This window comes from Colias philodice, chromosome 30 (genome assembly GCF_061535455.1).
Source record: "Colias philodice isolate Cphi_HAF_F1 chromosome 30, ilColPhil1 Martin Lab GWU primary, whole genome shotgun sequence".
Classification (NCBI taxonomy): Eukaryota; Metazoa; Arthropoda; class Insecta; order Lepidoptera; family Pieridae; genus Colias; species Colias philodice.
The window spans coordinates 4,802,480-4,827,424 of NC_143115.1; the positions used below are offsets into that span (position 1 = coordinate 4,802,480).

General features: G+C 35.0%; 1 protein-coding gene across 3 annotated transcripts in view; it reads right to left on the minus strand.

Moving 5' to 3' along the window:
• Positions 1-24,945, minus strand: part of LOC149475524 (uncharacterized) — a 62,943-nt gene that overhangs the window by 19,171 nt on the left and 18,827 nt on the right. For 2 of the 3 annotated variants that reach the window (XM_089713338.1, XM_089713337.1), the window contains exons 2-9: positions 8,208-8,298; positions 6,508-6,938; positions 5,839-5,986; positions 4,731-4,926; positions 4,410-4,486; positions 3,776-3,974; positions 2,423-2,558; positions 1,899-2,016 (exon numbers count right to left, since the gene is read on the minus strand). In XM_089713338.1, coding sequence (XP_089569464.1) covers positions 1,899-2,016; positions 2,423-2,558; positions 3,776-3,974; positions 4,410-4,486; positions 4,731-4,926; positions 5,839-5,986; positions 6,508-6,938; positions 8,208-8,298 — 1,396 coding nt within the window. Of the gene's footprint in view, positions 1-1,898; positions 2,017-2,422; positions 2,559-3,775; positions 3,975-4,409; positions 4,487-4,730; positions 4,927-5,838; positions 5,987-6,507; positions 6,939-8,207; positions 8,299-11,824; positions 11,970-24,945 lie in introns of those variants that run through there. The other variant, XM_089713339.1, reaches the window with a different exon arrangement.

A 24,945-nucleotide genomic window follows, 5' to 3' on the forward strand; every position in this document is an offset into this window, starting at 1 on the left:
ATAATATTATAGAAAACATTGCCAACCATTTAGCGTTTATATTTAATCAATGTTGTGACTGTGGTATATTCCCTGATTTATTAAAGTTTAGTAAAGTTATTCCTTTATTCAAAAGCGGTGACCAAGAAGACTGTAATAACTATAGGCCTATTTCTATTTTACCAACTTTGAGCAAAGTCTTCGAGAAATTGATTTTAAACCAATTATGTAGTCATTTTGTTTCAAATGGTTTACTGCACGCCAAACAGTTTGGTTTTACAAGGGGGCGCTCTACCACTGATGCTGGAATAGCTCTTTTGTCACATATATATAAAGCATGGGAAAATTCAAAGAATGCTTTGGGGATATTCTGCGACCTTTCTAAGGCTTTCGACTGTGTAGAACATTCCACTCTATTACGGAAACTAAATTTTTATGGTATCAAAGGTTTATCTCAGGACCTCATAGCTTCATATCTTCAGAACAGGGTACAGACCGTTGTTGTTAATGGAGAGAAATCTTGCGGTGCGCCGATTAACATTGGTGTTCCGCAGGGATCTATCTTAGGACCGTTTTTGTTCTTAGTGTATATTAATGACCTACCTTATTATTTGCAGGATATGTGTGAAATAGTACTGTTTGCAGATGATACCTCATTAATATTTAATGTGGATAGATATGACACAAATGTTGACGAAGTAAACTCTGCTCTTTTACGCATATCTAATTGGTTTAATGCTAATAATTTATTATTGAATGCAAAAAAAACAAATTGTGTAGAGTTTATCCTTCCAAATGTAAAAAAGGTCAAAAGGGATATCATTTTAAACGGGGAGGTATTATACCCTGTCGAGTCTACTGTTTTTCTTGGTTTGACACTAGATGAGAAGCTACAATGGGGGACCCATGTTGCCACCACCGCTGCTAAGCTCAGCTCAGCTGCATATGCAGTTCGAAGAATAAGGCATCTCACCGATGAAGATACGGCTAGATTGGTTTATTTTAGTTACTTTCATAGCATTATGTCCTATGGAATTCTACTGTGGGGCAGGGCTACAGATATAGAAACTATATTTATATTACAGAAAAGAGCCATACGCTCTATATATAATTTACGTGCTCGGGACTCACTAAGAGATCTCTTTAAGAATATTGGTATCCTCACTGTACCATCACAGTATATATTTAATAATGTTTTACATGTACACAAAAACGCGGACTTACACACAAAAGTAGGAGATAGACACTGTTATGGCACAAGGAATAGAAATAAAATTGAAATGCCATTTTATAGGTTAGCTAAAGTTAAAAATTCATTTATGGGCCAAGGTTTACGTTTTTACAATAGAATTCCTCATAGTATTAAAGAGTTTAGTAGTGTTAAATTTAAAACTTATTTAAAAAATGTATTAGTTCAGAGAGCCTACTACAGCATTAAGGAATATATGGAAGATGAAAATCCATGGAGGGTTGTCGCGTAAGAATAACAGGACAGTTCTTTGGCATATTATGATAATATATAATATTATGTAGTTAGATGTAAGTAACATGTAATGTAAAATTATATTGTATATGGACATGACTTTAAAAGAGCAACTATGGAGTTTCTTGCCGGTTCTTCTCCATAGATACTGCTTTCCGAATCGGTGGTAAATTTAAAGAATGTAATGACGATTCAAAAGTGCTTCTGGAAGAAGTCTAATTGAATAAATAAATGTTTGAGTTTGTGTTTGTTACTCTTTCAGGCAAATACTACTGAACCGATTAAAATGTAATTAAGCAATCATATAGAGCGTAACTTGGATTAACACATAGGATAGGTTTTATCCCGGAAATCCCACGGGAACGGGAACTATGCGGGTTTTTCTTTGAAGCCACAGGCGGAAATCTAGTTAAATAATACAATTAATAATACTAACTTGACAACACGTATGCTCTGTACGTTTTTCAACTGTTGCGCCGTGTCTAGTTCTTGTATATCATGTTTTGCTCTTGCGTCCGATGGGTGCACTATGTGGCCCATTACTTTTAGATTACCTGTAAATTAGAGATAAATATTAAACAATTGGTTGTTTTATATAAATTTTTAAAGAGTAGAAAAAATTCAATCACGAGGCGGGATTCGAACCCGCATCTTTTCACGCCAATGCCTGACCAATCGAATTTATTCTATGATATCGATGCGGGTTCGAATCCCGACTCGTGATCGATTTATTTTCTATTCTTCATAAATTTATATTTATACAGCATTTCAATGCCATAAAACTAAAGATATCAAATTCAATTGTTTTTTTTGTTTGAGTGCTATAGGTTATACAGGTGTCCTACCGTAGGTGTACAAAGCTCGAAGAGACTTATAGTTTTGCAATATCGTACATCGGTATTCCCATTTAAATAAACCGGTTAACAAATTAAAAACCGGTTTTAAACCCGTCAAACTCACCATTAATAACACAAGTCTCATCCGGTCTGTCCGTATTGATACCAACCCGACCGTTATAATGCACACTGTTTTCAGACACGCCTCGTTGCCACCAGTTCTCTGAACAGTCCGATTCGAACTGTCCCGGGTTCGATGCCTGGAAATAATTGAGATCAATAAATACTTTTAGATGTGTTATGTATATTATATGTATAGATCGTATAACACGGTGAAATGTGACACATAATATGATATAACAATATGGTATACATATAATGCAACATGGCACGATTTCAAATTAAAAATCGAGTTCAAATTCAAATTCAAAAATTTATTTATTTTTCACAATTTTTTTTACAAAATTTCATATTAATTGTAAATGTAATGTTATATAACAAATCAAATCAAATATGTTTATTTGCGCGTGGCACGAAGCAACATGACACGACATAAAATTTATTGTAAACATGGCACGATGCAACATTTAATTGTACATCATGGCACGATCAACTTTTCTTGTATATTGCTTACAGAGCAACCACCAGTTGGAAATTTCGCTTGTCAGGCTTGTGATAAGACATAACACGATGTTATACGACACGACAGAAACATTACATAAAACAAAATGTTATTGTACACCATGGTACGAAACAATATGTCGCTGTACATAGCACGATACGACATAAAACGAGTAAACGTGCCATAACAGAATATGGCACGACACAACATAACACGAAATAGCGTGTCATAACAGAACATGGCACGAACAAGATGCCACGATGTTATATGACACGACACAACATGTTATTGATCAACATGGCACGACACAACATAAGACGATTTAGCGTGTCATAATAGAACATGGCACGAATAAGATGGCAAAATGTTATATGACACGACACAACATAAGACGATTTAGCGTGTAATCAAAATAATAAAAAATGTTGTGTGGTTTTATGAAACCACGGTAAAAGTGAAACTGTTCGAACGGTTCCGAACACTGCTTTGTGTAGCGCATGTCGCGTGACGGTCGGCTGCCGAGTAGGTATACCTACTCGGCAGCCGCGATACACGCGACATGCGCTACACAGACCAAACAGTTTGAGACGATGTAATAAAAGTTTCACTTTAATAATCCATACTAATATTATAAATGCGAAAGTAACTCTGTCTGTCTGTCTGTTACTCAATCACGCCTAAACTACTGAACCAATTTGCATGATATGGTATGGAGATATTTTGATACCCGAGAAAGGACATAGACTACCTGTTATTGCGAAATATGTACCACGGGCGAAGCCGGGGCGGACCTCTAGTAAATTATAAATAACATACATGAAACAATAATAAATAATAGAACATGGCACGACTTACCCGTACTATAATCCTGTCACTAGCTTGAGCAGCTACAATATAAGCAGCTGTCCCAGTGTGAGCTTTCAGGGCTACCACAAGTTGGAAATGTCGCTGGTCAGGGTTGGGTCGGCCCTTTTTCCTCATATTATTGTTTGTTGTTTCGGCGAAGTGTAATCTGCCGACTGTTATCTTGGCGCCTTCACGACGTAATTCCACACTGAAATTGTAAAATAGTTTTCTAATTAGTTAAATTAAAAAAGAGCGTTTGTACTGGGCACAGGTGTCAGAAGTGAAACTGCTCTGGAAAGATTCAAAGATAAAAATAGTCGCCTTACCCCATAATGTGACGGTATTGCCATGACCGGACCATGAAATTTTACTTATAGAAGTTAAATTTTAAAAAAATAAGCTTTGGATTTGGTTATACATATACATAAATTAAGCTTTATAGCTTACTTGAAAATAAAATCTAATATCTTCAATAATTTTAATAGCATTTATAGACAGAAAATTGAACAAAATAAGAAGTATTAACAAATATGTATTTTTAACAAAGTTTAAAAATTCAAATAACTAAGTACTGAAAGAAGTTTTTGTCTTTGCTATAGGTGTATTAAAAGTAGATTTTTAAAGTATTTTAAATAAAACTTACGGTACAGGATGAAAAGGCTTTTTAGTCCTATCCGACTGACTCTGCTCGATCCTTACTTCTTGGCTTGGGTCTTCTGCCTAAAGTGAATAAAAAAAAATCAAATTTTTGACTAATTGAGGTTCTGGTTTCATTATTACTTAAGATATTTTGATAGGTACTATTATTACTTATTTTTTATTAAATTTCTAGTTAGAAAGTGGGGTAGTTATCCCACTTTTACCTCTTAAATATTTCGTGTTTTCTTTGCTAAATAATGTGTGTGATGGTATTCTTTGCTTCGTAAAATGTTTCTTTTTTGCAATTTTTTTCTTTATAACTTACCTTAACCCCATAAAAATGCAGGCAGAAGTTGTTAATCTTCTTAAATCCGTCTACCGTTTTGACATATTGTGGTTCTCCTTGGACCTGCATTTGGCAAGTCACTTGGAAATGATTTTTCTTCTGACAAACGAACGCTTCGTCTATTTGCGAGAAGTTGAAACCTTTGTCTGCGCCTACTATGTACGAGGGGGTTGCGCTGTAAGGAAATTTAGGATTTGAACCTGGCTTGTAATATTCTAGTAAAAAAAAATGTGTGCGTGTACTAGTGTACACGCGTAAGAAGTGAAACTTCTTTATGACCTTATTTTTTCAAAAAAAATTACTATATTATGCAACTTTACAGAAATACGTCGAATCACGCGTGGTAGGGATAAGAAAAGAAATAGCGCGTAACGGAAAAATGTCACGCGTAACGAAAAAATATTACACTACATTTTTTTCCAACCTCGATAAAGAAGTTTCACTTCAAAAAACACCCTATAAAAAGGCTGGTAGTATGTTTCTGCATCGCAATACTGTCACGTATCTTTGAATCTTCCCAAGGAAGTTTCACTTCTGACACGTGTGCTCGGCATACACGCTCTTTTTTTCTTCATTATACACGCTCTTTTTAAGCTATTGCATAGCTTCTATCGCGGGCCTTGAGCGCGGGGACCGAATCCAGAAATTCCGTAACGAAAAAACCTCACGCTCTCCACGGGGACGGGCACGGAGGTGTGGCTTAAAGGCATAGCATGCAATAGCTTTACCGCGGCAGTCCCCGAGTGCCACACGTCTTTTGACGTGACAACGTCTTATAAATTGGTTTGCCGGGTGACACTTCAAGAAACTGCGTTACGCTCCGCTCACGTTATGCGCTCACAATGAGAGCGAGTGAGAGGCACGCGTCCCTTCCACGCGGGCATGGTTAGCCCGCCTAAGAGCGAGAGAGACAGACATAAAAAGTCATTGTCACGTAAAACTTTCGCCCGTATACCGACTTTACAGGCAACCAATTTTTTTGTTAAAAATATGTACTTAATGACGTTTCAAAAGTGCTTCTAGAAGAAGTCTAATTGAATAAATAAATGTTTGAGTTTGAGTTTTTTTTCTTCATATAGGTACTTACATGGGCTTCAAATTCCCGTCGAACAGAGCGTGCCAAGCGGTTTGCTGGAAGGTAGCAAAGCGTATGCTCTGCTGGGGGGCATCGTCTCCCGCTTCAGATCCGTCTACTGAAGGCGGGGGTCGGACTAGGGTCTCTGGTGATAGAGCCGCTACAAATAATTTAATAGATGCACTTAGTTTAAGTTTAAATTTAACTTTTACTAATATGGAAATTGATTTAGATTTGACAAGTATAGTAAAGTTATTTTAATAGGCAACTTTTGACAGTTCAAAAAATTTTGTAACGTAACCTTGTAACGACGTGCATAAAATAACATATTGTTTTGTTTTGTTAAATAAACAATACATCAAAAGCATGTTTTTAAACAGCACATATTGAATGTTCTTCGTCATGAAAATGTGTGTGATAAACGATAGACTCAGTTTATCATTGAGAAGAAAATTTACTTATAACTATCTTACTAATTAATTGACAAACATTCTTATTCATTGTAATAAATTTGTATGCCGTTTTTCAATAACTAATCATGCTGTACCTACTATAAGTAAAACAAATGAACTTTATACCCTGTTTAAAGTAAATAAATAATTATGAATTATGACAGCGTGATTATTAAAATAAAACAGTGAATAATAAAAATGTCTAACCATCTTTCGACGTTAAACTTACCTGGCTCACATTTTACTTGCGAATTCACATCTTGCGACAATTTCCTCTTTTTCCCAGTCGGTTCTTGCAAATTCGTGTACACGGGTGCTTCATGACTTAACACAATTGGAGCCATGATCCCTTGTTCCATATCCATATCTACCCTCATTTGGCTGTACCGATTCTGGTACGGTTCTGGCAACATTTCACGCACTCTCAAGCCTAGATCACTATCTGGCATGACGACTACATCGTCTAGATTGTCTTTTAGCTCTTCGTAGATATATTCCCCGTTTTGGAGTACTTCGTGGATGTTGAGATGTTCCGGGACGAGCATGTAGTCTGGCCCTAAAATGGTCTGGGACACAGATATGGTGTGCGATACTTGAGTGTCTGGGCTGTAAGGGTTTTCTGAACCGGAGTCTGGTGGACTCTCTGGTAGCTGGTGGCCGCTGGAATGCAATTAAAAATATATATATGTATATATATATATATATATATATATATAAGTGAGTAAAAAGGCCAAAGTAATGCAATCAGCAAAAATGTTGTTTTGTATTGCTGATTAAAATCAGATATACGATGAGGATATTTTAACCAAATACCTACTTATTATTTTCTACTAAGTTGAATGGTTTTTTTAGAGGATTTTATCTTTTCATGAATATATTATTTAATCTTTTCTTATAAAACAACCAAACATTCTCTTCGCATATTTATAATAGATGGCGTTAATTGAATAAAATTGAAACTCATACAAATTGTTATTGTTACATTGTAACAAAAAAAAATTAAGCATGCATTCAGAAGTCTCTGAGCTATCATAGCTTTCAAGTAAATTAAGCAAAAATGCAATATATGTGGGTAGTGTTTGATTTTACGCGACTATTATACAATTAAAAAATGTTGTGTGGTTTTATGAAACCACGGTAAAAGTGAAACTGTTTGAACGGTTCCGAACACTGCTTTGTGTAGCGCATGTCGCGTGACGGTCGGCTGCCGAGTAGGTATACCTACTCGGCAGCCGCGATACACGCGACATGCGCTACACAGACCAAAAAGTTTGAGACGATGTAATAAAAGTTTCACTTTAAAATTAAAGATTTTAACGTAAAAATACTCCACATACCAACTGCAGAGAAATATGTGGAAGTAGTTCACAAAAAACAATTTTTGTATGACCGTCAAGACGTATAACATCTTATAGTTTCCCCGTGACCACCAAAGAGAATACAAATACGACGTGACCACGCTCGCTGCGAAGTGTGCGAAACGTCGGGATAATAACATAATGAATAAATCGCGTTTAAAATCCGGTAAAAATCTTTATTCTTACCACAAAACAATTTAAACACAGTCTAACTTTAAACCAGGGATCTGTCACTTTAATTTTAATATGTACCTAGTTGTCTATGTGAAATACGACAAAACCAGATGAAAGAGAACCCGCGCTTAAAGTTAAACCCAGTTTAAAGTTTTTTGTGGTAAGCCAGTTAATTTCTAAATGTACATCTATACTAATATTATAAAGCTGAAGAGTTTGTTTGTTTGAACGCGCTAATCTCGGAAACTACTGGTCCGATTTGAAAAATTCTTTCGATGTTAGATAGCCCATGTATCGAGGAAGCCGGAAGGTAATATCATCAAGCTACGGCCAACAGGAGTGGAGCTACGGGGGTGAAACCGCGGGGAGCAGCTAGTTAACACATAAAACTACTAACCCAACCCGCCGGGCATCGAGCGGCTGCGGCGGGTAGCAGCCTTCGCTGACAGGCGCCATGAAGGCCTCCAACTCGTCTATCAAACCCGGACCTGGAAATAAAGATTTAATAAAAATACAGAAATCAAGGTTGGAAAAACATTTATCATGAAAATGTATTACATCCATACTAATATTATAAATGCTCTTATAATTCATATAATTCTTATGTAGAGAAAGCGTAAATATGTACCACGGGCGAAGCCGGGGCGGACCGCTAGTAAATAAATAAATGTGCAGGTCAACCAATCATAGGTAGGCTTAAAAATGATTTAAAAATGATTATTTATGAAAATGAATCTAAACCTAAATTATTATTTAAAACATAGATCTAACTAGGTTTATACACAATTACTAGTTTGCGTTTTGCCACGCTTTAGTGCGTTATCATTTAAACGTTTATACTGCGATAAGAAATTGTATTCATTAATTCGGTTAAATTAAATTATAAATTCATAAGTACAATTATAATCATAAATTATTTATTTATCTATCCAAATATTATGTATAAAGTTTGTTTGTTTGATTGCTTAAACGCACCAATCTCAGCAATCACTGGTTCGATTTGAAAAATTATTTCACTGTTAGATGATCCGTTTATCGAGGAAGGCTATAAGGCTGGTATATCATCACGCTAAGACCAATAGGAGCGGAGCAATGCGGCTAAAACCGCGGAGCACAGCTAGTACACTAAAATTTAACAAAAGTGACTTCAATCTCGTAAGATAATAAAATCTGTATTTCAGGAGCCTGTGTCTTCAATTTGAACAATGATGATAGAAAACTTGTAAATCTTTCCAAATTATAAAACAAAGTCCTCTGCTGTCTGTTCGCGATAAACTCAAAAATGCTGCACCGATTGTCGTAACGTTTTCACGATAAATACTCTGAGATATTTTTTCCAAAACATCTTAACAATTTAACTACATTGTATTGGTTCTGTTGCTCGAAAAATAAATGCCTTAAATAATTTCAATTTCAGTAAATTCACTAAAAAGTCGCTTTCTCTGTCCCTATGTCTATATTCAGTATGCTTAAATCATTATTTATATCTAACCACGCAACGGATAGAGCGATTCAAGAGGAATAAATAATTTATTAGGATTTAGACAAAGCGGGCGAAGCCGCGGCGGAAAGCTAGTTAGAGACAATTGAAATATTTCAACATATAATTTGCGTGTTAGCGTCAGAAATTGTTTTAAAAAATTTACTTTCATGAATTGTCGTGTTACAATTACGCTCATTGGATTAATATAAATCACTTTCATTACGTATTAACGATTAAATTGTCTTTTATAAGGAAAACATTTGCTTTCAAGTCCCACTAATATTGTGTGTGAAAGTTTGTGAGGATTGTTTATTAGTGTGATGTAAAAACAGCTGATCGGATCTGTACGATTTTTTTTTTATTGTAGGTACAATAGGGGAGCGCTTGGCCACAATCTCGCCTGATGGTAAGCTGAGATGTGGCCTAAGATGGAGCGCGCTTCCCTAGAATGTACCTGTTCGCTCTCCTCTTGAAGACCTCCAAATTGTACTCATCGGGGAACACAGATTCAGGAAGCATGTTCCAGTCCCTAGCGGTTCGAATAAAGAATGACGATCCGAACCGCTTTGTCCGGGACCCGGGTACATGGAACGTCAACCATATGGCGATGCCTAGAATCTGTGCGCCTCGACGAACGATGGAAAAAAAAAGAAAAAGAAATTTTGTACAGAAATAGATTAACACGTATTTATTAGGGTTCCGAACCGCAAAAGGAAAAAACGGAGCCCTATAGGATCACTTTGTTGCACGTCTGTCTGTCTGTCTGTCAAGACCCTTATTCGCAGGAAGGGTATCAAGCTGAAACTTATCTATAAAGCTGAAGAGTTTGTTTGTATGGACGCGCAAATCTCAGCAACTACTGGTCCGATTTGAAAAATTCTTTCAAAAATTTAATAATCATGTCTACGGTCCCTCGAAGCTGTGAAAAAATCAAACTCGCCAACGCAATCTTGTAGTGTGCGGGTTAGCAAAATAGAGCCGCAAATTTCGACATTCGCAAGGAAATCAAAACCTTACAGGGTACTTATAAGTACCTGGTGCATTCAATAAGTAACTAGCCTCATCGCCAGAGGGCGCTATTGTTTCAAACTAGGTTTACCACAGTGTAGCTCATTCTTTTTTAATTATTTTTTTTAATTTTCATTCAAATCCCTTCATTTGTTTTAATTTGACAACCTATGGAAGCGAACGTGTCGATCGGTTTAACAAAAATGGAAAAAGAGCAATATCGTTCGGTGATTCGATTCCTATTTTTGGACGGGAAAGAGCGCATCGAAATCAAAGACCGCTTGGATGCTGTGTACGGTGACTCTTCTCCATCGATAACCACCTTCAAGAATTGGTTCAACGAGTTTGCACGTGGCCCTACGTCGGTTTTTGATGAACCACGTCCAGGTGCACCAAAAACAGCTGTTACGGAGGAAATCATTAAAAAAATCCATGATCTCGTATTGACAGATCACCGATTGAAGGTTCGGGAGCTAGCTGAGACTGTAGGCATTTCAGAAGGAACAGTGCATCATATTCTTCACGAGGAACTCGGCATGAGAAAGCTGTCGGCGCGATGTGTGCCGCATTTACTCACACCGGAAAACAAGCGCAACCGTGAGTCCACATCGAAGACGTGTTTGGCGCTGTTTAAGCGGAATCCAGGGGAGTTATTAGTCGTTTTGTGACCGTCGATGAAACTTGGATTCACTGGTACACACCAGAGACCAAGGAGCAATCAAAACAATGGATCCAGACTGGGGAACGTGCTCCAAAGAAGGCGAAAACTGTAAAAACGGCCGGAAAAGTTATGGCCACCGTTTTCTGGGATTCACAAGGAGTTGTCTACATCGATTACCTCGAGAAGGGTAAACCAATTACGGGGCTTTACTATGCCGATTTATTAGCCTGATTCGACGCCGAATTAAAGAAAAAACGACCCCATCTGGGTGATAAAAAGGTGCTGCTTCACCACGACAACGCACCGGTTCACACGTCTGCCGTTGCCATGGCCAAATTGGTCGAATTACGCTACGAATTGCTGCCTCATCCCCCGTATTCTCCAGATTTGGCCCCTGGTGACTTCTTTCTGTTTCCTAATCTGAAAAAATCCCTCGCCGGGAATAGATATGGATCAAATGAGGAGGTTATCGCTGCCACGGAGGCCTATTTTGAAGAGTTTGAGAAAACCTATTTTTCAGACGGGTTAAAAAAGTTTGAGCATCGCTGAGCTAAGTGTATAGAACTAAAAGGAGACTATGTTGAAAAATAAATTGCCACTTTTCCAAAATTTTCGTATACTTTTTGTAGGCTAAGTATTTATTGAATCGCCCTCGTACCTACTACTAATTGAACACAGAGCACAGTCTATAAGAAATTTGGTAAAAAGCACAGATAAAGCAAAAATTAGCATTTTTTCCTACAACCGGTATTATTTCGATTTTTAACTTCGTGAATTATTTTTATCTCCATTCAAACCAGTTTAAGTCAATCAGATCCAGGGCGAGTAACTAGTAGATATAAAAATACAAAATAATATTTACCCAAAACCCCGTCAAAATCACTTGGTTATCAAAATCCTGCATCAATTTTGCTACTATCACTCGATATATAAAAATATATATCCAAAAATGTGCATTACGTCCGTTTGTCACTAGTTACATACACACTGTGTTACATACACTAATTGCGTCATGCCCAACGGACTGTGAAGAAAATGATGCGGTTTAGTGCAAATTCCGACAATTTAATAAAGTCGGTTTTTACTTCTATCTATCATAATATTATAATAAAGAGAGATGTTTTTTGTTATTATTAATCACTAGAGTTTAGCATTGACTCATTTAGGGCGGATTTTTCAATCCCCGGATAAAAATCCCAGTAAGTACCTACCTAAATAAAGAAATAAATAAATTGAAGGGCATGTCCTTATCATCTTTCTTATATATAAAAATAAATCGCAAAATGTGTTGGTAAGCGCATAACTCGAGAACGGCTGAACCGATTTCGATAATTCTTTTTTTATTATATTCCTTGAAGTACGAGGATGGTTTTTATGTAGAGAAAACGTAAACATGTAGGTACCACGGGCGAAGCCGGGGCGGACCGCTAGTAGGATATAAAAATATATCAAACATCCTATCAATAAACTATTTAATTTGTATCTAAATTGTCAAATTGTTAATTTTGACATAAATGTGAATTTATGAAAACTGAAATTTAACAATGAAATGAATGAAAATTTAAAAATATATGTATTGGAATTTGGAGGTTTTTTTTGCGATAAAATCATCTAATGGTTCTGACGCTACGGATGCGTTTTTCGTTAGACGAAGTTTTTAGCGGAAATAGGAAGTATAAATTATTACTATATTAATAAAAGCACAACAATTTGTTCTGTTATTTTATTAGAGGCAATAAAATAAACAATTTCTTATAGACACACATTTGAACAGGAAAATATACATCGATGAGACACCTTGTTTTAAATTTTCCCCAATTTTTTACCTTGGACATTAAGGATGTTTAATTTGAACATACATTGGTATCAACAATCAGTATACCTAATTTTAATTTAGCATTTATTTAATTCTTAACAAGATTAGAATACAAGACAGTCTACATATGCTGTTTTTATGAACCTACCTAATTCAAACCATACAATAGTATGTAAAATGTATAATGCATGTGTGTGTGTATTTAATGTTTTTATTGATTTACTAGCTTCCGCCCACGACTCCGTCCGCGCGGAAAAATTAAGATTTATTTATTTCTACGTATTTTTCCGGGATAAAAAGTATCCTATTTTATGCCCAGGATAATAAGGTATAATTATACCAAGTTTCATCGAAATCGAACCGTTAGTTTTTACGTGATGCCTTCACATACAGACAGACAGACAGACAGACAGACAGACAGACAAAAATTTTTTTAATCACATATTTGGGTTTGGTATCGATCCAGTAACACCCCCTGCTATTTATTTTTTCAATATTTTCAATGTACAGAATTGACCCTTCTACAGATTTATTATATGTATAGATTAAAGTTTTCATGCATTTTAAATATTAGCTATTCTACATAATATAAGCACAGAATACTGAATAGTAGCTAAAGCTACTTTAAGTGTGTGGGTGTAATATAGTTGAATGAATAAATTTTCGAGTTTAAATATTATATAAAAAATCACAAATAAAGCATAATCACATAAAAATTTCAACACGAAAAACTCCCTTAACAAAAAATACACCGGACATTTCACGTTCCGCCAAAATTTCACACTTGATCCGCGACACAATAAGGAATTCAAGTGAAACCGTTTGGGGTGAATGGCAGAAATATCATCACTTGCGATGATGATATCACATTGCTCTTATTGATTAGGATTCTGTAGTGGCTCAGTGGTGAACTCAGTTCAATAAAAAGTTGTGGGTTCAAAGACGAGCGTGCAAATAATAATCATGAACACCATTTTAAATTATTTAATAGATCAAAATTACAACAATTTTCTATCAAACACAAGAAGAATTACCGTACGTACTTATAACACGAAGTACCTAATCAAGCAACAAAATAAAAGCAAAAATTAAAAAAAATACAGTCGAATTAATTAAAAACCTTCGTTTTCGGGAACGTCGGTTAAAATTTTGTTTTTTAATTTATATTCATATTTTCCACATTACCACATGTTTTTTCGCGATTGTTTACGCTAATCTTATAAACGGCTAAATCAATTAGAGTGCGGTTTTCACGTCATATTATCTATTGTACCACGTAATATTTTTCATCTACACTGGTACGTAAGTACCTACTTATTAAATATTTTAAAATAGTAGTCCTATAGTTTATAAAGCTGATGAAAAGTTTATTTAATTACATAATTAACATTCAGAAATAAAAGATTTATACCTACGAATTTTAAACGCGATTTATTTATTAGGTATAATGTACTTAATGGTCACGGGGATAAATCGCGTTTAAAATTCGTGAAAATCTATTACCACCATCGAGAGGTTTAGGTCGATGGACCGTGGAGGCCAGGCTTTAAAGCAGGCATCACCGGCGCATGCGCAGGCTGCAACGACCAATCCATCTTTCAGGGTATTTTTGCCCTTTAGCCTGGCCTCCATGGTCTTCGGACATAAACCCTATTGAATTTTTTCCGTGGGGATACTACAAAGACGAGAGACTGCCACAATTTGGACGAAATAACCCGGAAATTCATAGTAGCAGAAGAAACCATTAAAAATGATAAAAGAGCATTCAGACATTAATAAGACAACTTTTTACTGTGATGTCGCACTTGCATTGAGCAACAGCGGGGCTATTTTAGAAAAATTCTGGTAATTTAACACCTATTTATTGGTTTTAATGATCATCATGTTAATAAAAATTTTCCACTTACCACATTTAGATTTCAATTTTTCGATTGAAGCCTTCAGAATAATAAAATGAAATTTTTAGGGTAGCTACCTGATTGATAGAGCAAGTTTTTAAAAGCAAAATGGAAAACCTTTTTTATGTGATTTCATTTTTTTATGGGCCTTTGAAGTTATGAACATACTGAATAATTTTTTCTTTCTTGGCATTTAATTCTTTTTTTTATTCCATTCGAAGATCTAACGATAGTAAATGTTACCATACTGAATTGGCCTATCTTTCAGCTTAGCACACAAAAAAAAAACAAGCATCTAGCGCAATAATTCACGTCACCATAAATAAAAATCTCATCGTACTCAGCGATAGATGAAAAATTGAAAAAAATGTAATAACTCCGAAAATACGAAAAATCGCATAACACACATGGGGGTGATTCGGATAGCCCTCTAAGTCCTCTACCTCCCAGCTTCAGTATATCACTACTTTTTGGGACACCCTGTATAAAAATCAATCGCAAAATGTGTTAGTAAGCGCATAACTCGAGAACGGATGAACCGATTTCGATAATTCTTTTTTTATTATATTCCTTGAAGTACGAGGATGGTTCTTATGTAGAGAAAACGTAAATATTATGTACCACGGGCGAAGCCGGGGCGGACCGCTAGTTTAATATAAAATCCTCTTTTTATTAATTCCCTAGTATCAGTACCACCAGATAGTACCGAGTAAACAGATTGCACAATGTGTCGCATATCTGCACGCATTGCTTAATCTTTGAACTTGAAGCCACGCCTCGCTCGTTCCACACGTACCCCACCACATCGGCCGCGCGCAATGTTTTTGTTTGGAATAACCTCTCTAGTACGTAGTACATATATCTCGATGATTACCACAAAACAATTTAAACACAGTCTAACTTTAAACCAGGGATCTATATAATCTATATATATATAATCTAATAGTTGTGAAATACGACAAAACCAACCAATTTAAATTGTCTAAACTAAACTTGATCGGTTTTATCTTTATATCTCTTATATATAAAATTCTCGTGTCACAATGTTAGTCTGCATACTCCTCCGAAACGGGTGGACCGATTCTCATGAAATTTTCTGTGCATATCGGGTAAGTCTGAGAATCGGCCAACATCTATTTTTCATATGTACCACGGGCGAAGCCGGGGCGGACCGCTAGTTATAGTATAATATTATCAGTAGTTTTGCTTTGACAGCGAACTCGATTTAGATTTTGTGAATTTTATTAGTAAGAGTTTACAATTCATGTGTATTCTTATTCAAATGTATTTTTTACATATTTTTAAATTATATTGGACTAAGAGCCCGTGGGAGATCGTCCTTCACCGATCTGATAACCAGATGAGACGTATTTTTTATTAAATATTTTTTATAAACAAATATGCCTATAATTGCTTGATCATCATCATCATCATATCATCACGATTCACGGTCATCTAATTACGGTACGGCGTTTATTTGGAATGTATAAACGGATAAATCATAAAATATTAACAAAAAGCACAACAAAACACTTGTTTTCTGTTAAGTTTATTACATGCAATAAAATAAACAATTTCTTAAAGACACATATTAGAACAGGAAAATACACAATGATGAGACACCTTGTATTAAATTTTCCTCAATTTTTTTACCTTGGACATTAAGGATGTTTAATTTGAACATACATTGGTATCAACAATTATTTTAATTTTAATTTAATCATACATATTAATTCTTAATAGGCCATCCACACGTTTGAGTTAAATGTTTGAGTTTGAGTTTTGCTGTAGAATTGAAACCATACAACTGTATGTAAAATGTATAAAGCATGTGTGTGTGTCAAATGCGTTGTCGTGTGTAAAATGTTCTTATTGATTTATTAAAGTTTTCATGCATTTTAAATATTTACTATTACATATTATAAGTGTACCAAATTACATATAATTCGCAGAAGTGATTTTCTTTATTAAAACTGTTAACGTGTTCAAGATAAATATGTATAGTTGAATGAATAAATGTTCGAGTTTAAATATAAACTTCACAAATCTAGCATAATCACATTACAATTTCAACAAAAATAACTCCCTTAACAAAAATACACCAGACATTTCACGTTCCGCCAAAATTTCACACTTGATCCGCGACACAATAAGGAATTCAAGTGAAACCGTTTGGGGTGAATGGCAGAAATATCATCACTTGCGATGATGATATCACATTGCTCTTATTGATTAGGATTCTGTAGTGGCTCAGTGGTGAACTCAGTTCAATAAAAAGTTGTGGGTTCAAAGACGAGCGTGCAAATAATAATCATGAACACCATTTTAGATTATTTAATAGATCAAAATTACAACAATTTTCTATCAAACACAAGAAGAATTACCGTACGTACTTATAACACGAAGTACCTAATCAAGCAACAAAATAAAAGCAAAAATTAAAAAAAATACAGTCGAATTAATTAAAAACCTTCGTTTTCGGGAACGTCGGTTAAAATTTTGTTTTTTAATTTATATTCATATTTTCCACATTACCACATGTTTTTTCGCGATTGTTTACGCTAATCTTATAAACGGCTAAATCAATTAGAGTGCGGTTTTCACGTCATATTATCTATTGTACCACGTAATATTTTTCATCTACACTGGTACGTAAGTACCTACTTATTAAATATTTTAAAATAGTAGTCCTATAGTTTATAAAGCTGATGAAAAGTTTATTTAATTACATAATTAACATTCAGAAATAAAAGATTTATACCTACGAATTTTAAACGCGATTTATTTATTAGGTATAATGTACTTAATGGTCACGGGGATAAATCGCGTTTAAAATTCGTGAAAATCTATTACCACCATCGAGATAGTATGTACTACGTACTAGAGAGGCGATCGCTACTACACTCTCTTTAACACGAGCTAGAGGCAAGAATCACAAGTCTCTTTAGTCTGTGCCGGACTGTGCCCCCCGCTTGCCGCGTCAACACGTGTTATTGTTCTGTTCAAAATGCCTTCGTGTGTGCTAAGATATTGTTTTAACAGTTCCCATAATACAAACAAAGCCCAAGGAGTGACTTTTCACCAGTAAGTTTCCTTATTATGAGTAAGTCATGCATTTTACTAATATTGTTATCATTTTGCGAAAAATCACCACGCGTTCTGCGTTTCGCGCCATTTTTCATAGACTAACAGCACAGACGTGACACTATCGATGAGTCTGTTAAAAAATGTAACTGGATTTTTTAACTATGAATATATTCTAGGAAAGATTACCGTGGTGTAGTACCTAAATATTTATACTTTTACCCGACTACGTAAAGTAAAACGGTAGGTTATATTAAGTAATATTTATTTATTTACCTATTTTTATTTATTAAGAAAAGGTTCATCAACAGCTGTTGTTCCAATAGGATTTATAAATTATTATGCACAACAATTACAAATAAACACAACATTCACAGAAACTAATACAGTAAAAGTTCCTTAATCGCGCTTCCTTTAGTCGCGTTTTCACTATTCGCGGATTAAAAAAATGCGACCCAATTTCTATATTCGCGACTAAAAATTTTTTTTATTCGCGGATTTAATAAGTACATACAATATACATAATAATAAAATTATTCCAATAGGTATCTTACCCAATATCCTTGTCAAATGGACTAATAAGAAAGTAAAATAGATCTTATTACAAGTTTGCCTAAAGTACATAATATTATGTTCTTAAATGATATCGCCGAGGCCTTTGACACAAGCCGCCTTTGTCGCAAGCCGCCTCTGCGGCGATTGATGTTTTTGAGAATGTAAATAAACAGAATGGAAGCAACCTTATAACTCAATAAATAAAGTATATTTTTAAATGTAGTTCCGTTTATAGTAAAAGCCGCTTTGCGTATTTATTGTTTCGTCTTTCACATTCGTTACAAAAATTGTGATCGAGTAAGGGGGCGTCCATAAATTACGTGAGGTGTTTTTTTTAATTTTCTGCCCCTCCCTCCCCCCCTGGTGAGATGTCGTGAGATTTTATTCAACCCCCTCCCCCATCCTCGAATCTCACGTGAGATTTTTCAAAATGTGAGTTTCTTATATGTAAACGCCATCAACATTGAATCATCGTATCCATTTAATTAGGGCTATTATAAACCAATACTCCAAAATTCGATTACATCATGAAGCAAAAACTGATAAAACTATTGATTACTACACAAAACGACAAAAGCTTACTTAATTGATATTATTTAAAGGAAATTAAAATACATAGTCTTATATACAGGGTGTCCCAAAAAGTAGTGATGAACGAAAGCTGGGAGGTAGAGGACCAAGAGGGCTATCCGAATCACCCCCATGTGTGTTATGCGATTTTTCGTATTTTCGGAGTTATTACATTTTTTTCAATTTTTCATCTATCGCTGAGTACGATGAGATTTTTATTTATTGTGACGTGAATTATTGCGCTAGATGCTTGATTTTTTTTGTGTGCTAAGCTGAAAGATAGGCCAATTCAGTATGGTAACATTTACTATCGTTAGATCTTCGAATGGAATAAAAAAAAGAATTAAATGCCAAGAAAGATAAAATTACCCAGTATGTTCATAACTTCAAGGGCCCATAAAAAAATGAAATCACATGAAAAAGGTTTTCCATTTGGCTTTTAAAAACTTGCTCTATCGATCAGGTAGCTACTCTAAAAATTTCATTTTATTATTCTGAAGGCTTCAATCGAAAAATTGAAATCTAAATGTGGTAAGTGCAAAATTTTTATTAACATGATGATCATTAAAACCAATAAATAGGTGTTTAATACCAGAATTTTTTTTAAATAGCCCCGCTGTTGCTCAATGCAAGTGCGACATCACCGTAAAAAGTTGTCTTTTAAATGTCTGAATGCTTTTTTATCATTTTTAATGGTTTCTTCTGCTACTATGAATTTCCGGGTTATTTCGTCCAAATTGTGGCATTCTCTCAAGAAGCCGAGGTCTTTTTAGTATCCCCATTAAAACAAATCAATGGGGTTTAGGTCGATGGACCGTGGAGGCCAGGCTTTAAAGCAGGCATCACCGGCGCATGCGCAGGCTGCAACGACCAATCCATCTTTCAGGGTATTTTTGCCCTTTAGCCTGGCCTCCATGGTCTTCGGACATAAACCCTATTGAATTTTTTCCGTGGGGATACTACAAAGACGAGAGACTGCCACAATTTGGACGAAATAACCCGGAAATTCATAGTAGCAGAAGAAACCATTAAAAATGATAAAAGAGCATTCAGACATTAATAAGACAACTTTTTACTGTGATGTCGCACTTGCATTGAGCAACAGCGGGGCTATTTTAGAAAAATTCTGGTAATTTAACACCTATTTATTGGTTTTAATGATCATCATGTTAATAAAAATTTTCCACTTACCACATTTAGATTTCAATTTTTCGATTGAAGCCTTCAGAATAATAAAATGAAATTTTTAGGGTAGCTACCTGATTGATAGAGCAAGTTTTTAAAAGCAAAATGGAAAACCTTTTTTATGTGATTTCATTTTTTTATGGGCCTTTGAAGTTATGAACATACTGAATAATTTTTTCTTTCTTGGCATTTAATTCTTTTTTTTATTCCATTCGAAGATCTAACGATAGTAAATGTTACCATACTGAATTGGCCTATCTTTCAGCTTAGCACACAAAAAAAAAACAAGCATCTAGCGCAATAATTCACGTCACCATAAATAAAAATCTCATCGTACTCAGCGATAGATGAAAAATTGAAAAAAATGTAATAACTCCGAAAATACGAAAAATCGCATAACACACATGGGGGTGATTCGGATAGCCCTCTAAGTCCTCTACCTCCCAGCTTCAGTATATCACTACTTTTTGGGACACCCTGTATAAAAATCAATCGCAAAATGTGTTAGTAAGCGCATAACTCGAGAACGGATGAACCGATTTCGATAATTCTTTTTTTATTATATTCCTTGAAGTACGAGGATGGTTCTTATGTAGAGAAAACGTAAATATTATGTACCACGGGCGAAGCCGGGGCGGACCGCTAGTTTAATATAAAATCCTCTTTTTATTAATTCCCTAGTATCAGTACCACCAGATAGTACCGAGTAAACAGATTGCACAATGTGTCGCATATCTGCACGCATTGCTTAATCTTTGAACTTGAAGCCACGCCTCGCTCGTTCCACACGTACCCCACCACATCGGCCGCGCGCAATGTTTTTGTTTGGAATAACCTCTCTAGTACGTAGTACATATATCTCGATGATTACCACAAAACAATTTAAACACAGTCTAACTTTAAACCAGGGATCTATATAATCTATATATATATAATCTAATAGTTGTGAAATACGACAAAACCAGATTAAAGAGAACCAGCGCTTAAAGTTAAACCATGTCTAAAGTTTTTTGTGGTAAGGCAGTTAAATTTCTAAATGTAATATTCGCGTAAAATTAAACAAGAAAATAATTTGGAAAATCCAAAAGTGCATGCCTCATAATTTTTTTTTAATAAATATTTATTAATTATTATTTTTGTTTATTTAATAACAATTAAACCACATCGAATCAGACCCTGAAAAATGAAAGGGTTCTATTCCTGAGCATACTCAAGCGTAAGAGAAAAAAAAAGACTCGATTAGTAAAGTACATATTTCGGTCGCTATCGTGTTAACAAGAAAAAGGATCCGCACATACAGACACACGGACGTCCAAGACAGAACTTTTTTAAACTGTTTTTTAACTAGTTTAAATAACAAAAATGACATCAAAAATATCATGAACGTTAAAAATAGTGTTTTTTCTTAATATGTGTGTGTATGTATTATCTTACAAGTGCAATGTATGATACATAAAGACATTTTAAGTTTGAAAAATCAGATGTTTTGCGCGAAGTGACAGTAGTACCCACCTCAACGCTTCGCTTATGAGGCGTGCAATACTGATTTACAATCAAATTACGCTTATAACATCGTCACGCCAATTAGTACAGTTAATGTATTGTCCCATAGGCACGGGCATGGGACAATATTGTATCTCACAACCCCCGACCTTATCAAATCGGTAATAGTTTCCATCCGAGGATAAAAGGAAGTTATTCCTATTCCTATAGCTTATATTGTGCTATCCTACTAAATATAATCACTGCATATTATAAAACAATTCGCTTTCTCTGTCCCTATGTATGCTAAAATCTTTAAAACTACGCAACGGATTTTAAATAGATAGTGTGATTCAAGAGGAAGTATATAATTTATTATGTTTTAGACAAAGCGGGCGAAGCCACGGGCGGGCAAGTTGATAATATTCTAAACGCGAAAGCTTGTAAGAATAAGGATGTCTGTTTTTTCTTTCACGTAAAAATGTACCAGGATAACACGTAAGCTATATAAATTCAATATCATATTCAAATGCTTTATTTGCTGAATGTAATTACAATCTAAATATGTATGACCTTCGTTTATTATGTACGTATCTACTTATCGGGGTTGAAACCGCGCGCCATAGCTAGTATGTCATACAATCAACAAATTTTCATTATAATTCCGATCAAAAGCCTGACCAATTTACCCCACACGGGGGAATGGGACAATATTACGTCCCTATTTAATATCACCTGTTTACCGCATGACCAGTTAGGGGTGGTTCTCACGGGTGTAACGAATTAGCGACTATTACTGCGCGTGTGCACCCACCCTTATAATTTTGTTAATACAGGTGATATGGTTAATTGCAATGTTTAAAATGGGGTAAATTTTTGTTTTGTTTAGAGATATGGATCTTTAGTAATATTATAAATGCGAAAGTGTGTATGTTTGTCTTTCTTTCACGTCATACTGGAGCTATTTTATTTTGATTTTTGTGTCTGAAGATAGGAGGCTAGAGAATGACATGGGCCACTTTTTTACTGCTGTGAAATATATTTCTTTGACCGCGCAAGAGAAGCCGCGGGCTATGGCTTGTAATTATTAATAATTTATTATGAATGTGTTTACATTTTAGGTAGTTATTTGGCACGGTTATGGCTTGTTTTTTAGCAGACGAAAGAAGGAGGGTTATGTTTTTCGAGTGCATGTATGTATGTTAAAATATTTCTTTGGCACGCCCAAACTGCTGGACGGATTTTGATTTATTATGTATCGTAATCTTGTCGTAATCATCAGAATTATGGTAGTGTAATAGGCTACTTAAATTAACTGGCGGTTTTTTTTGTTTTAAAAATAATAATACTTCCTGTTCTATTTATTATTTCCTTGATAATTTTGTGTTTAAGTTTCATACTTTATACGAGTAGGTACTAGGTACATAAGTGTAGGTATATAACATAACTATGATTAATATAATTATAACAAATACTTCCATTTAACTCATTGCAATTAAATAGGTATTTTTTATTTTTATATGGTCTGGAAAATACCAGTTAAAAGTAATGTAATAATTAACTCTACTTATATGTGGAATTTATAGATTTCAATTAATTTTATTGAACTCAACTGCATCAAAGCTGAATTGAAAAATGTAAAATTGTTATATTTTAAAAGAGCATCTACAGTATCTTGCCGGTTCTTCTCTTTTGAAAATACGTTCCGAATCGGTGGTAAATGGTAATACTAATATACCTAGTATTATATTATCTTTGGTAAAACTATGACGATTCAAAATAGCTCATTTTAGAGCTGATTTTTCAATCCTTGGTTAAAACTTATTCATCGAATAACGTATTAAACTACCATTTCAAAATTATATTATATTTGTCCGTATTTAAAAAAAATAAAATAAAATTATATTTATTTGCCAAAAGAAGGTTATTAAAATGTATACAGATTATGACAGCGGACCCCGCACTAGGCACAGCCTGTCTCGCGGGGCCATAAAACGATTATACAATAAAAATGGAGGTTCACATAGGGTCCAACACGTATAATACAATGCAACTTTGAACATCAGTACGGTATGGTCACTTAAAGTAATAGTAATAATAATAAAAGTTATATGCTTATTTATACAATTGTACAGTTAAAGTATTCTTAGGATCTGTTCTGTCTGCTTATAGTCTTTGGACACTAGAATGCTTATCAATTTAGATTTAATATTGAGTAATGTGAATTGCCGGAAGTTAACAAGTTTACTGAATTTGTTATACAAGAATGGGAACATAAACTTTTGAAAACGTTTGGAAAAGAAACATTTGGTCAATGGGGTTGGTGCTCTTAATAGCCGTTTCGAGTTATTTGTGTAAAAATTAGATTTTAAGAGTTTTTTGTGCATTGAGATGATTGCATGTAAAATATAAAGTCCTCTAACATTTAAAACATTAGCATCCCTGTAGAGAGACACTGTGGGATAGAATGGGGGCTTTCGCAGCATAACTTTTAAAATGGAACGGTGAGCTCTCTCTAGTTTGATAATAACCGAGGCTGAGGCGGCTCCCCATACAGAAATGCAGTAGGTTATTAATGATTGACATAATACCTTATACATATATGGTCATAAGTTGGTGCTTATCAACTTTGGTTCTGAGAGTTTTCATTACATATATCAGGCGTCTTGTTCGAGTTGACATAGCGTTAATATGCTCATTAAAGGTGAGTTTTTCGTCCAGAATAACACCAAGGTATTTTATAGAATCTGAGCTGGTAATTTGATCACAATTACAGCCGCTGCCAATGCTATCGTGGTGAGTAGATTTACCGCACATGTGAATGAAAAACTTTGGGAGAGATTTAGGAACTGTTGCCCTGGTTTTATGAAAGCATAGAAATTTCGTCTTGGTAGCATTGAGGGAGAGGAGATTATTATTAAGCCACAACATAATTTGGGACATACCTTTTTGGCTTTTATGAAAAACTTCAGCCCAGCTCGGGCCATGAAATAAAATCGCAGTATCATCTGCATAACATATAATATTTGCATCGGTAGGAGGGAGAGAAATGAGATCGTTTAAATATATTAGAAAGAGGATCGGTCCGAGAATGCTTCCTTGGGGAACACCAAACGTGACGCGATCTGGCGAACTAACGTACGAGTTAATTCTCACACGCTGCGTTCTTCCCTGAAGGTAGCTTCTGAACCAATCCAGTGCACATCCTCTTATACCGACACCTTCCAATTTCCTAATCAAGATTGGAACTGAGACGGTGTCGAAGGCCTTACTCAGATCAAGAAATACTCCGACACATACCCGCCCGCTGTCTAGGGAAGAGCTTATTGTGTTCACTAACTCAGAGACGGCATTTTCAGTAGACTTTCCTTTCCGGAAGCCATACTGATGCCC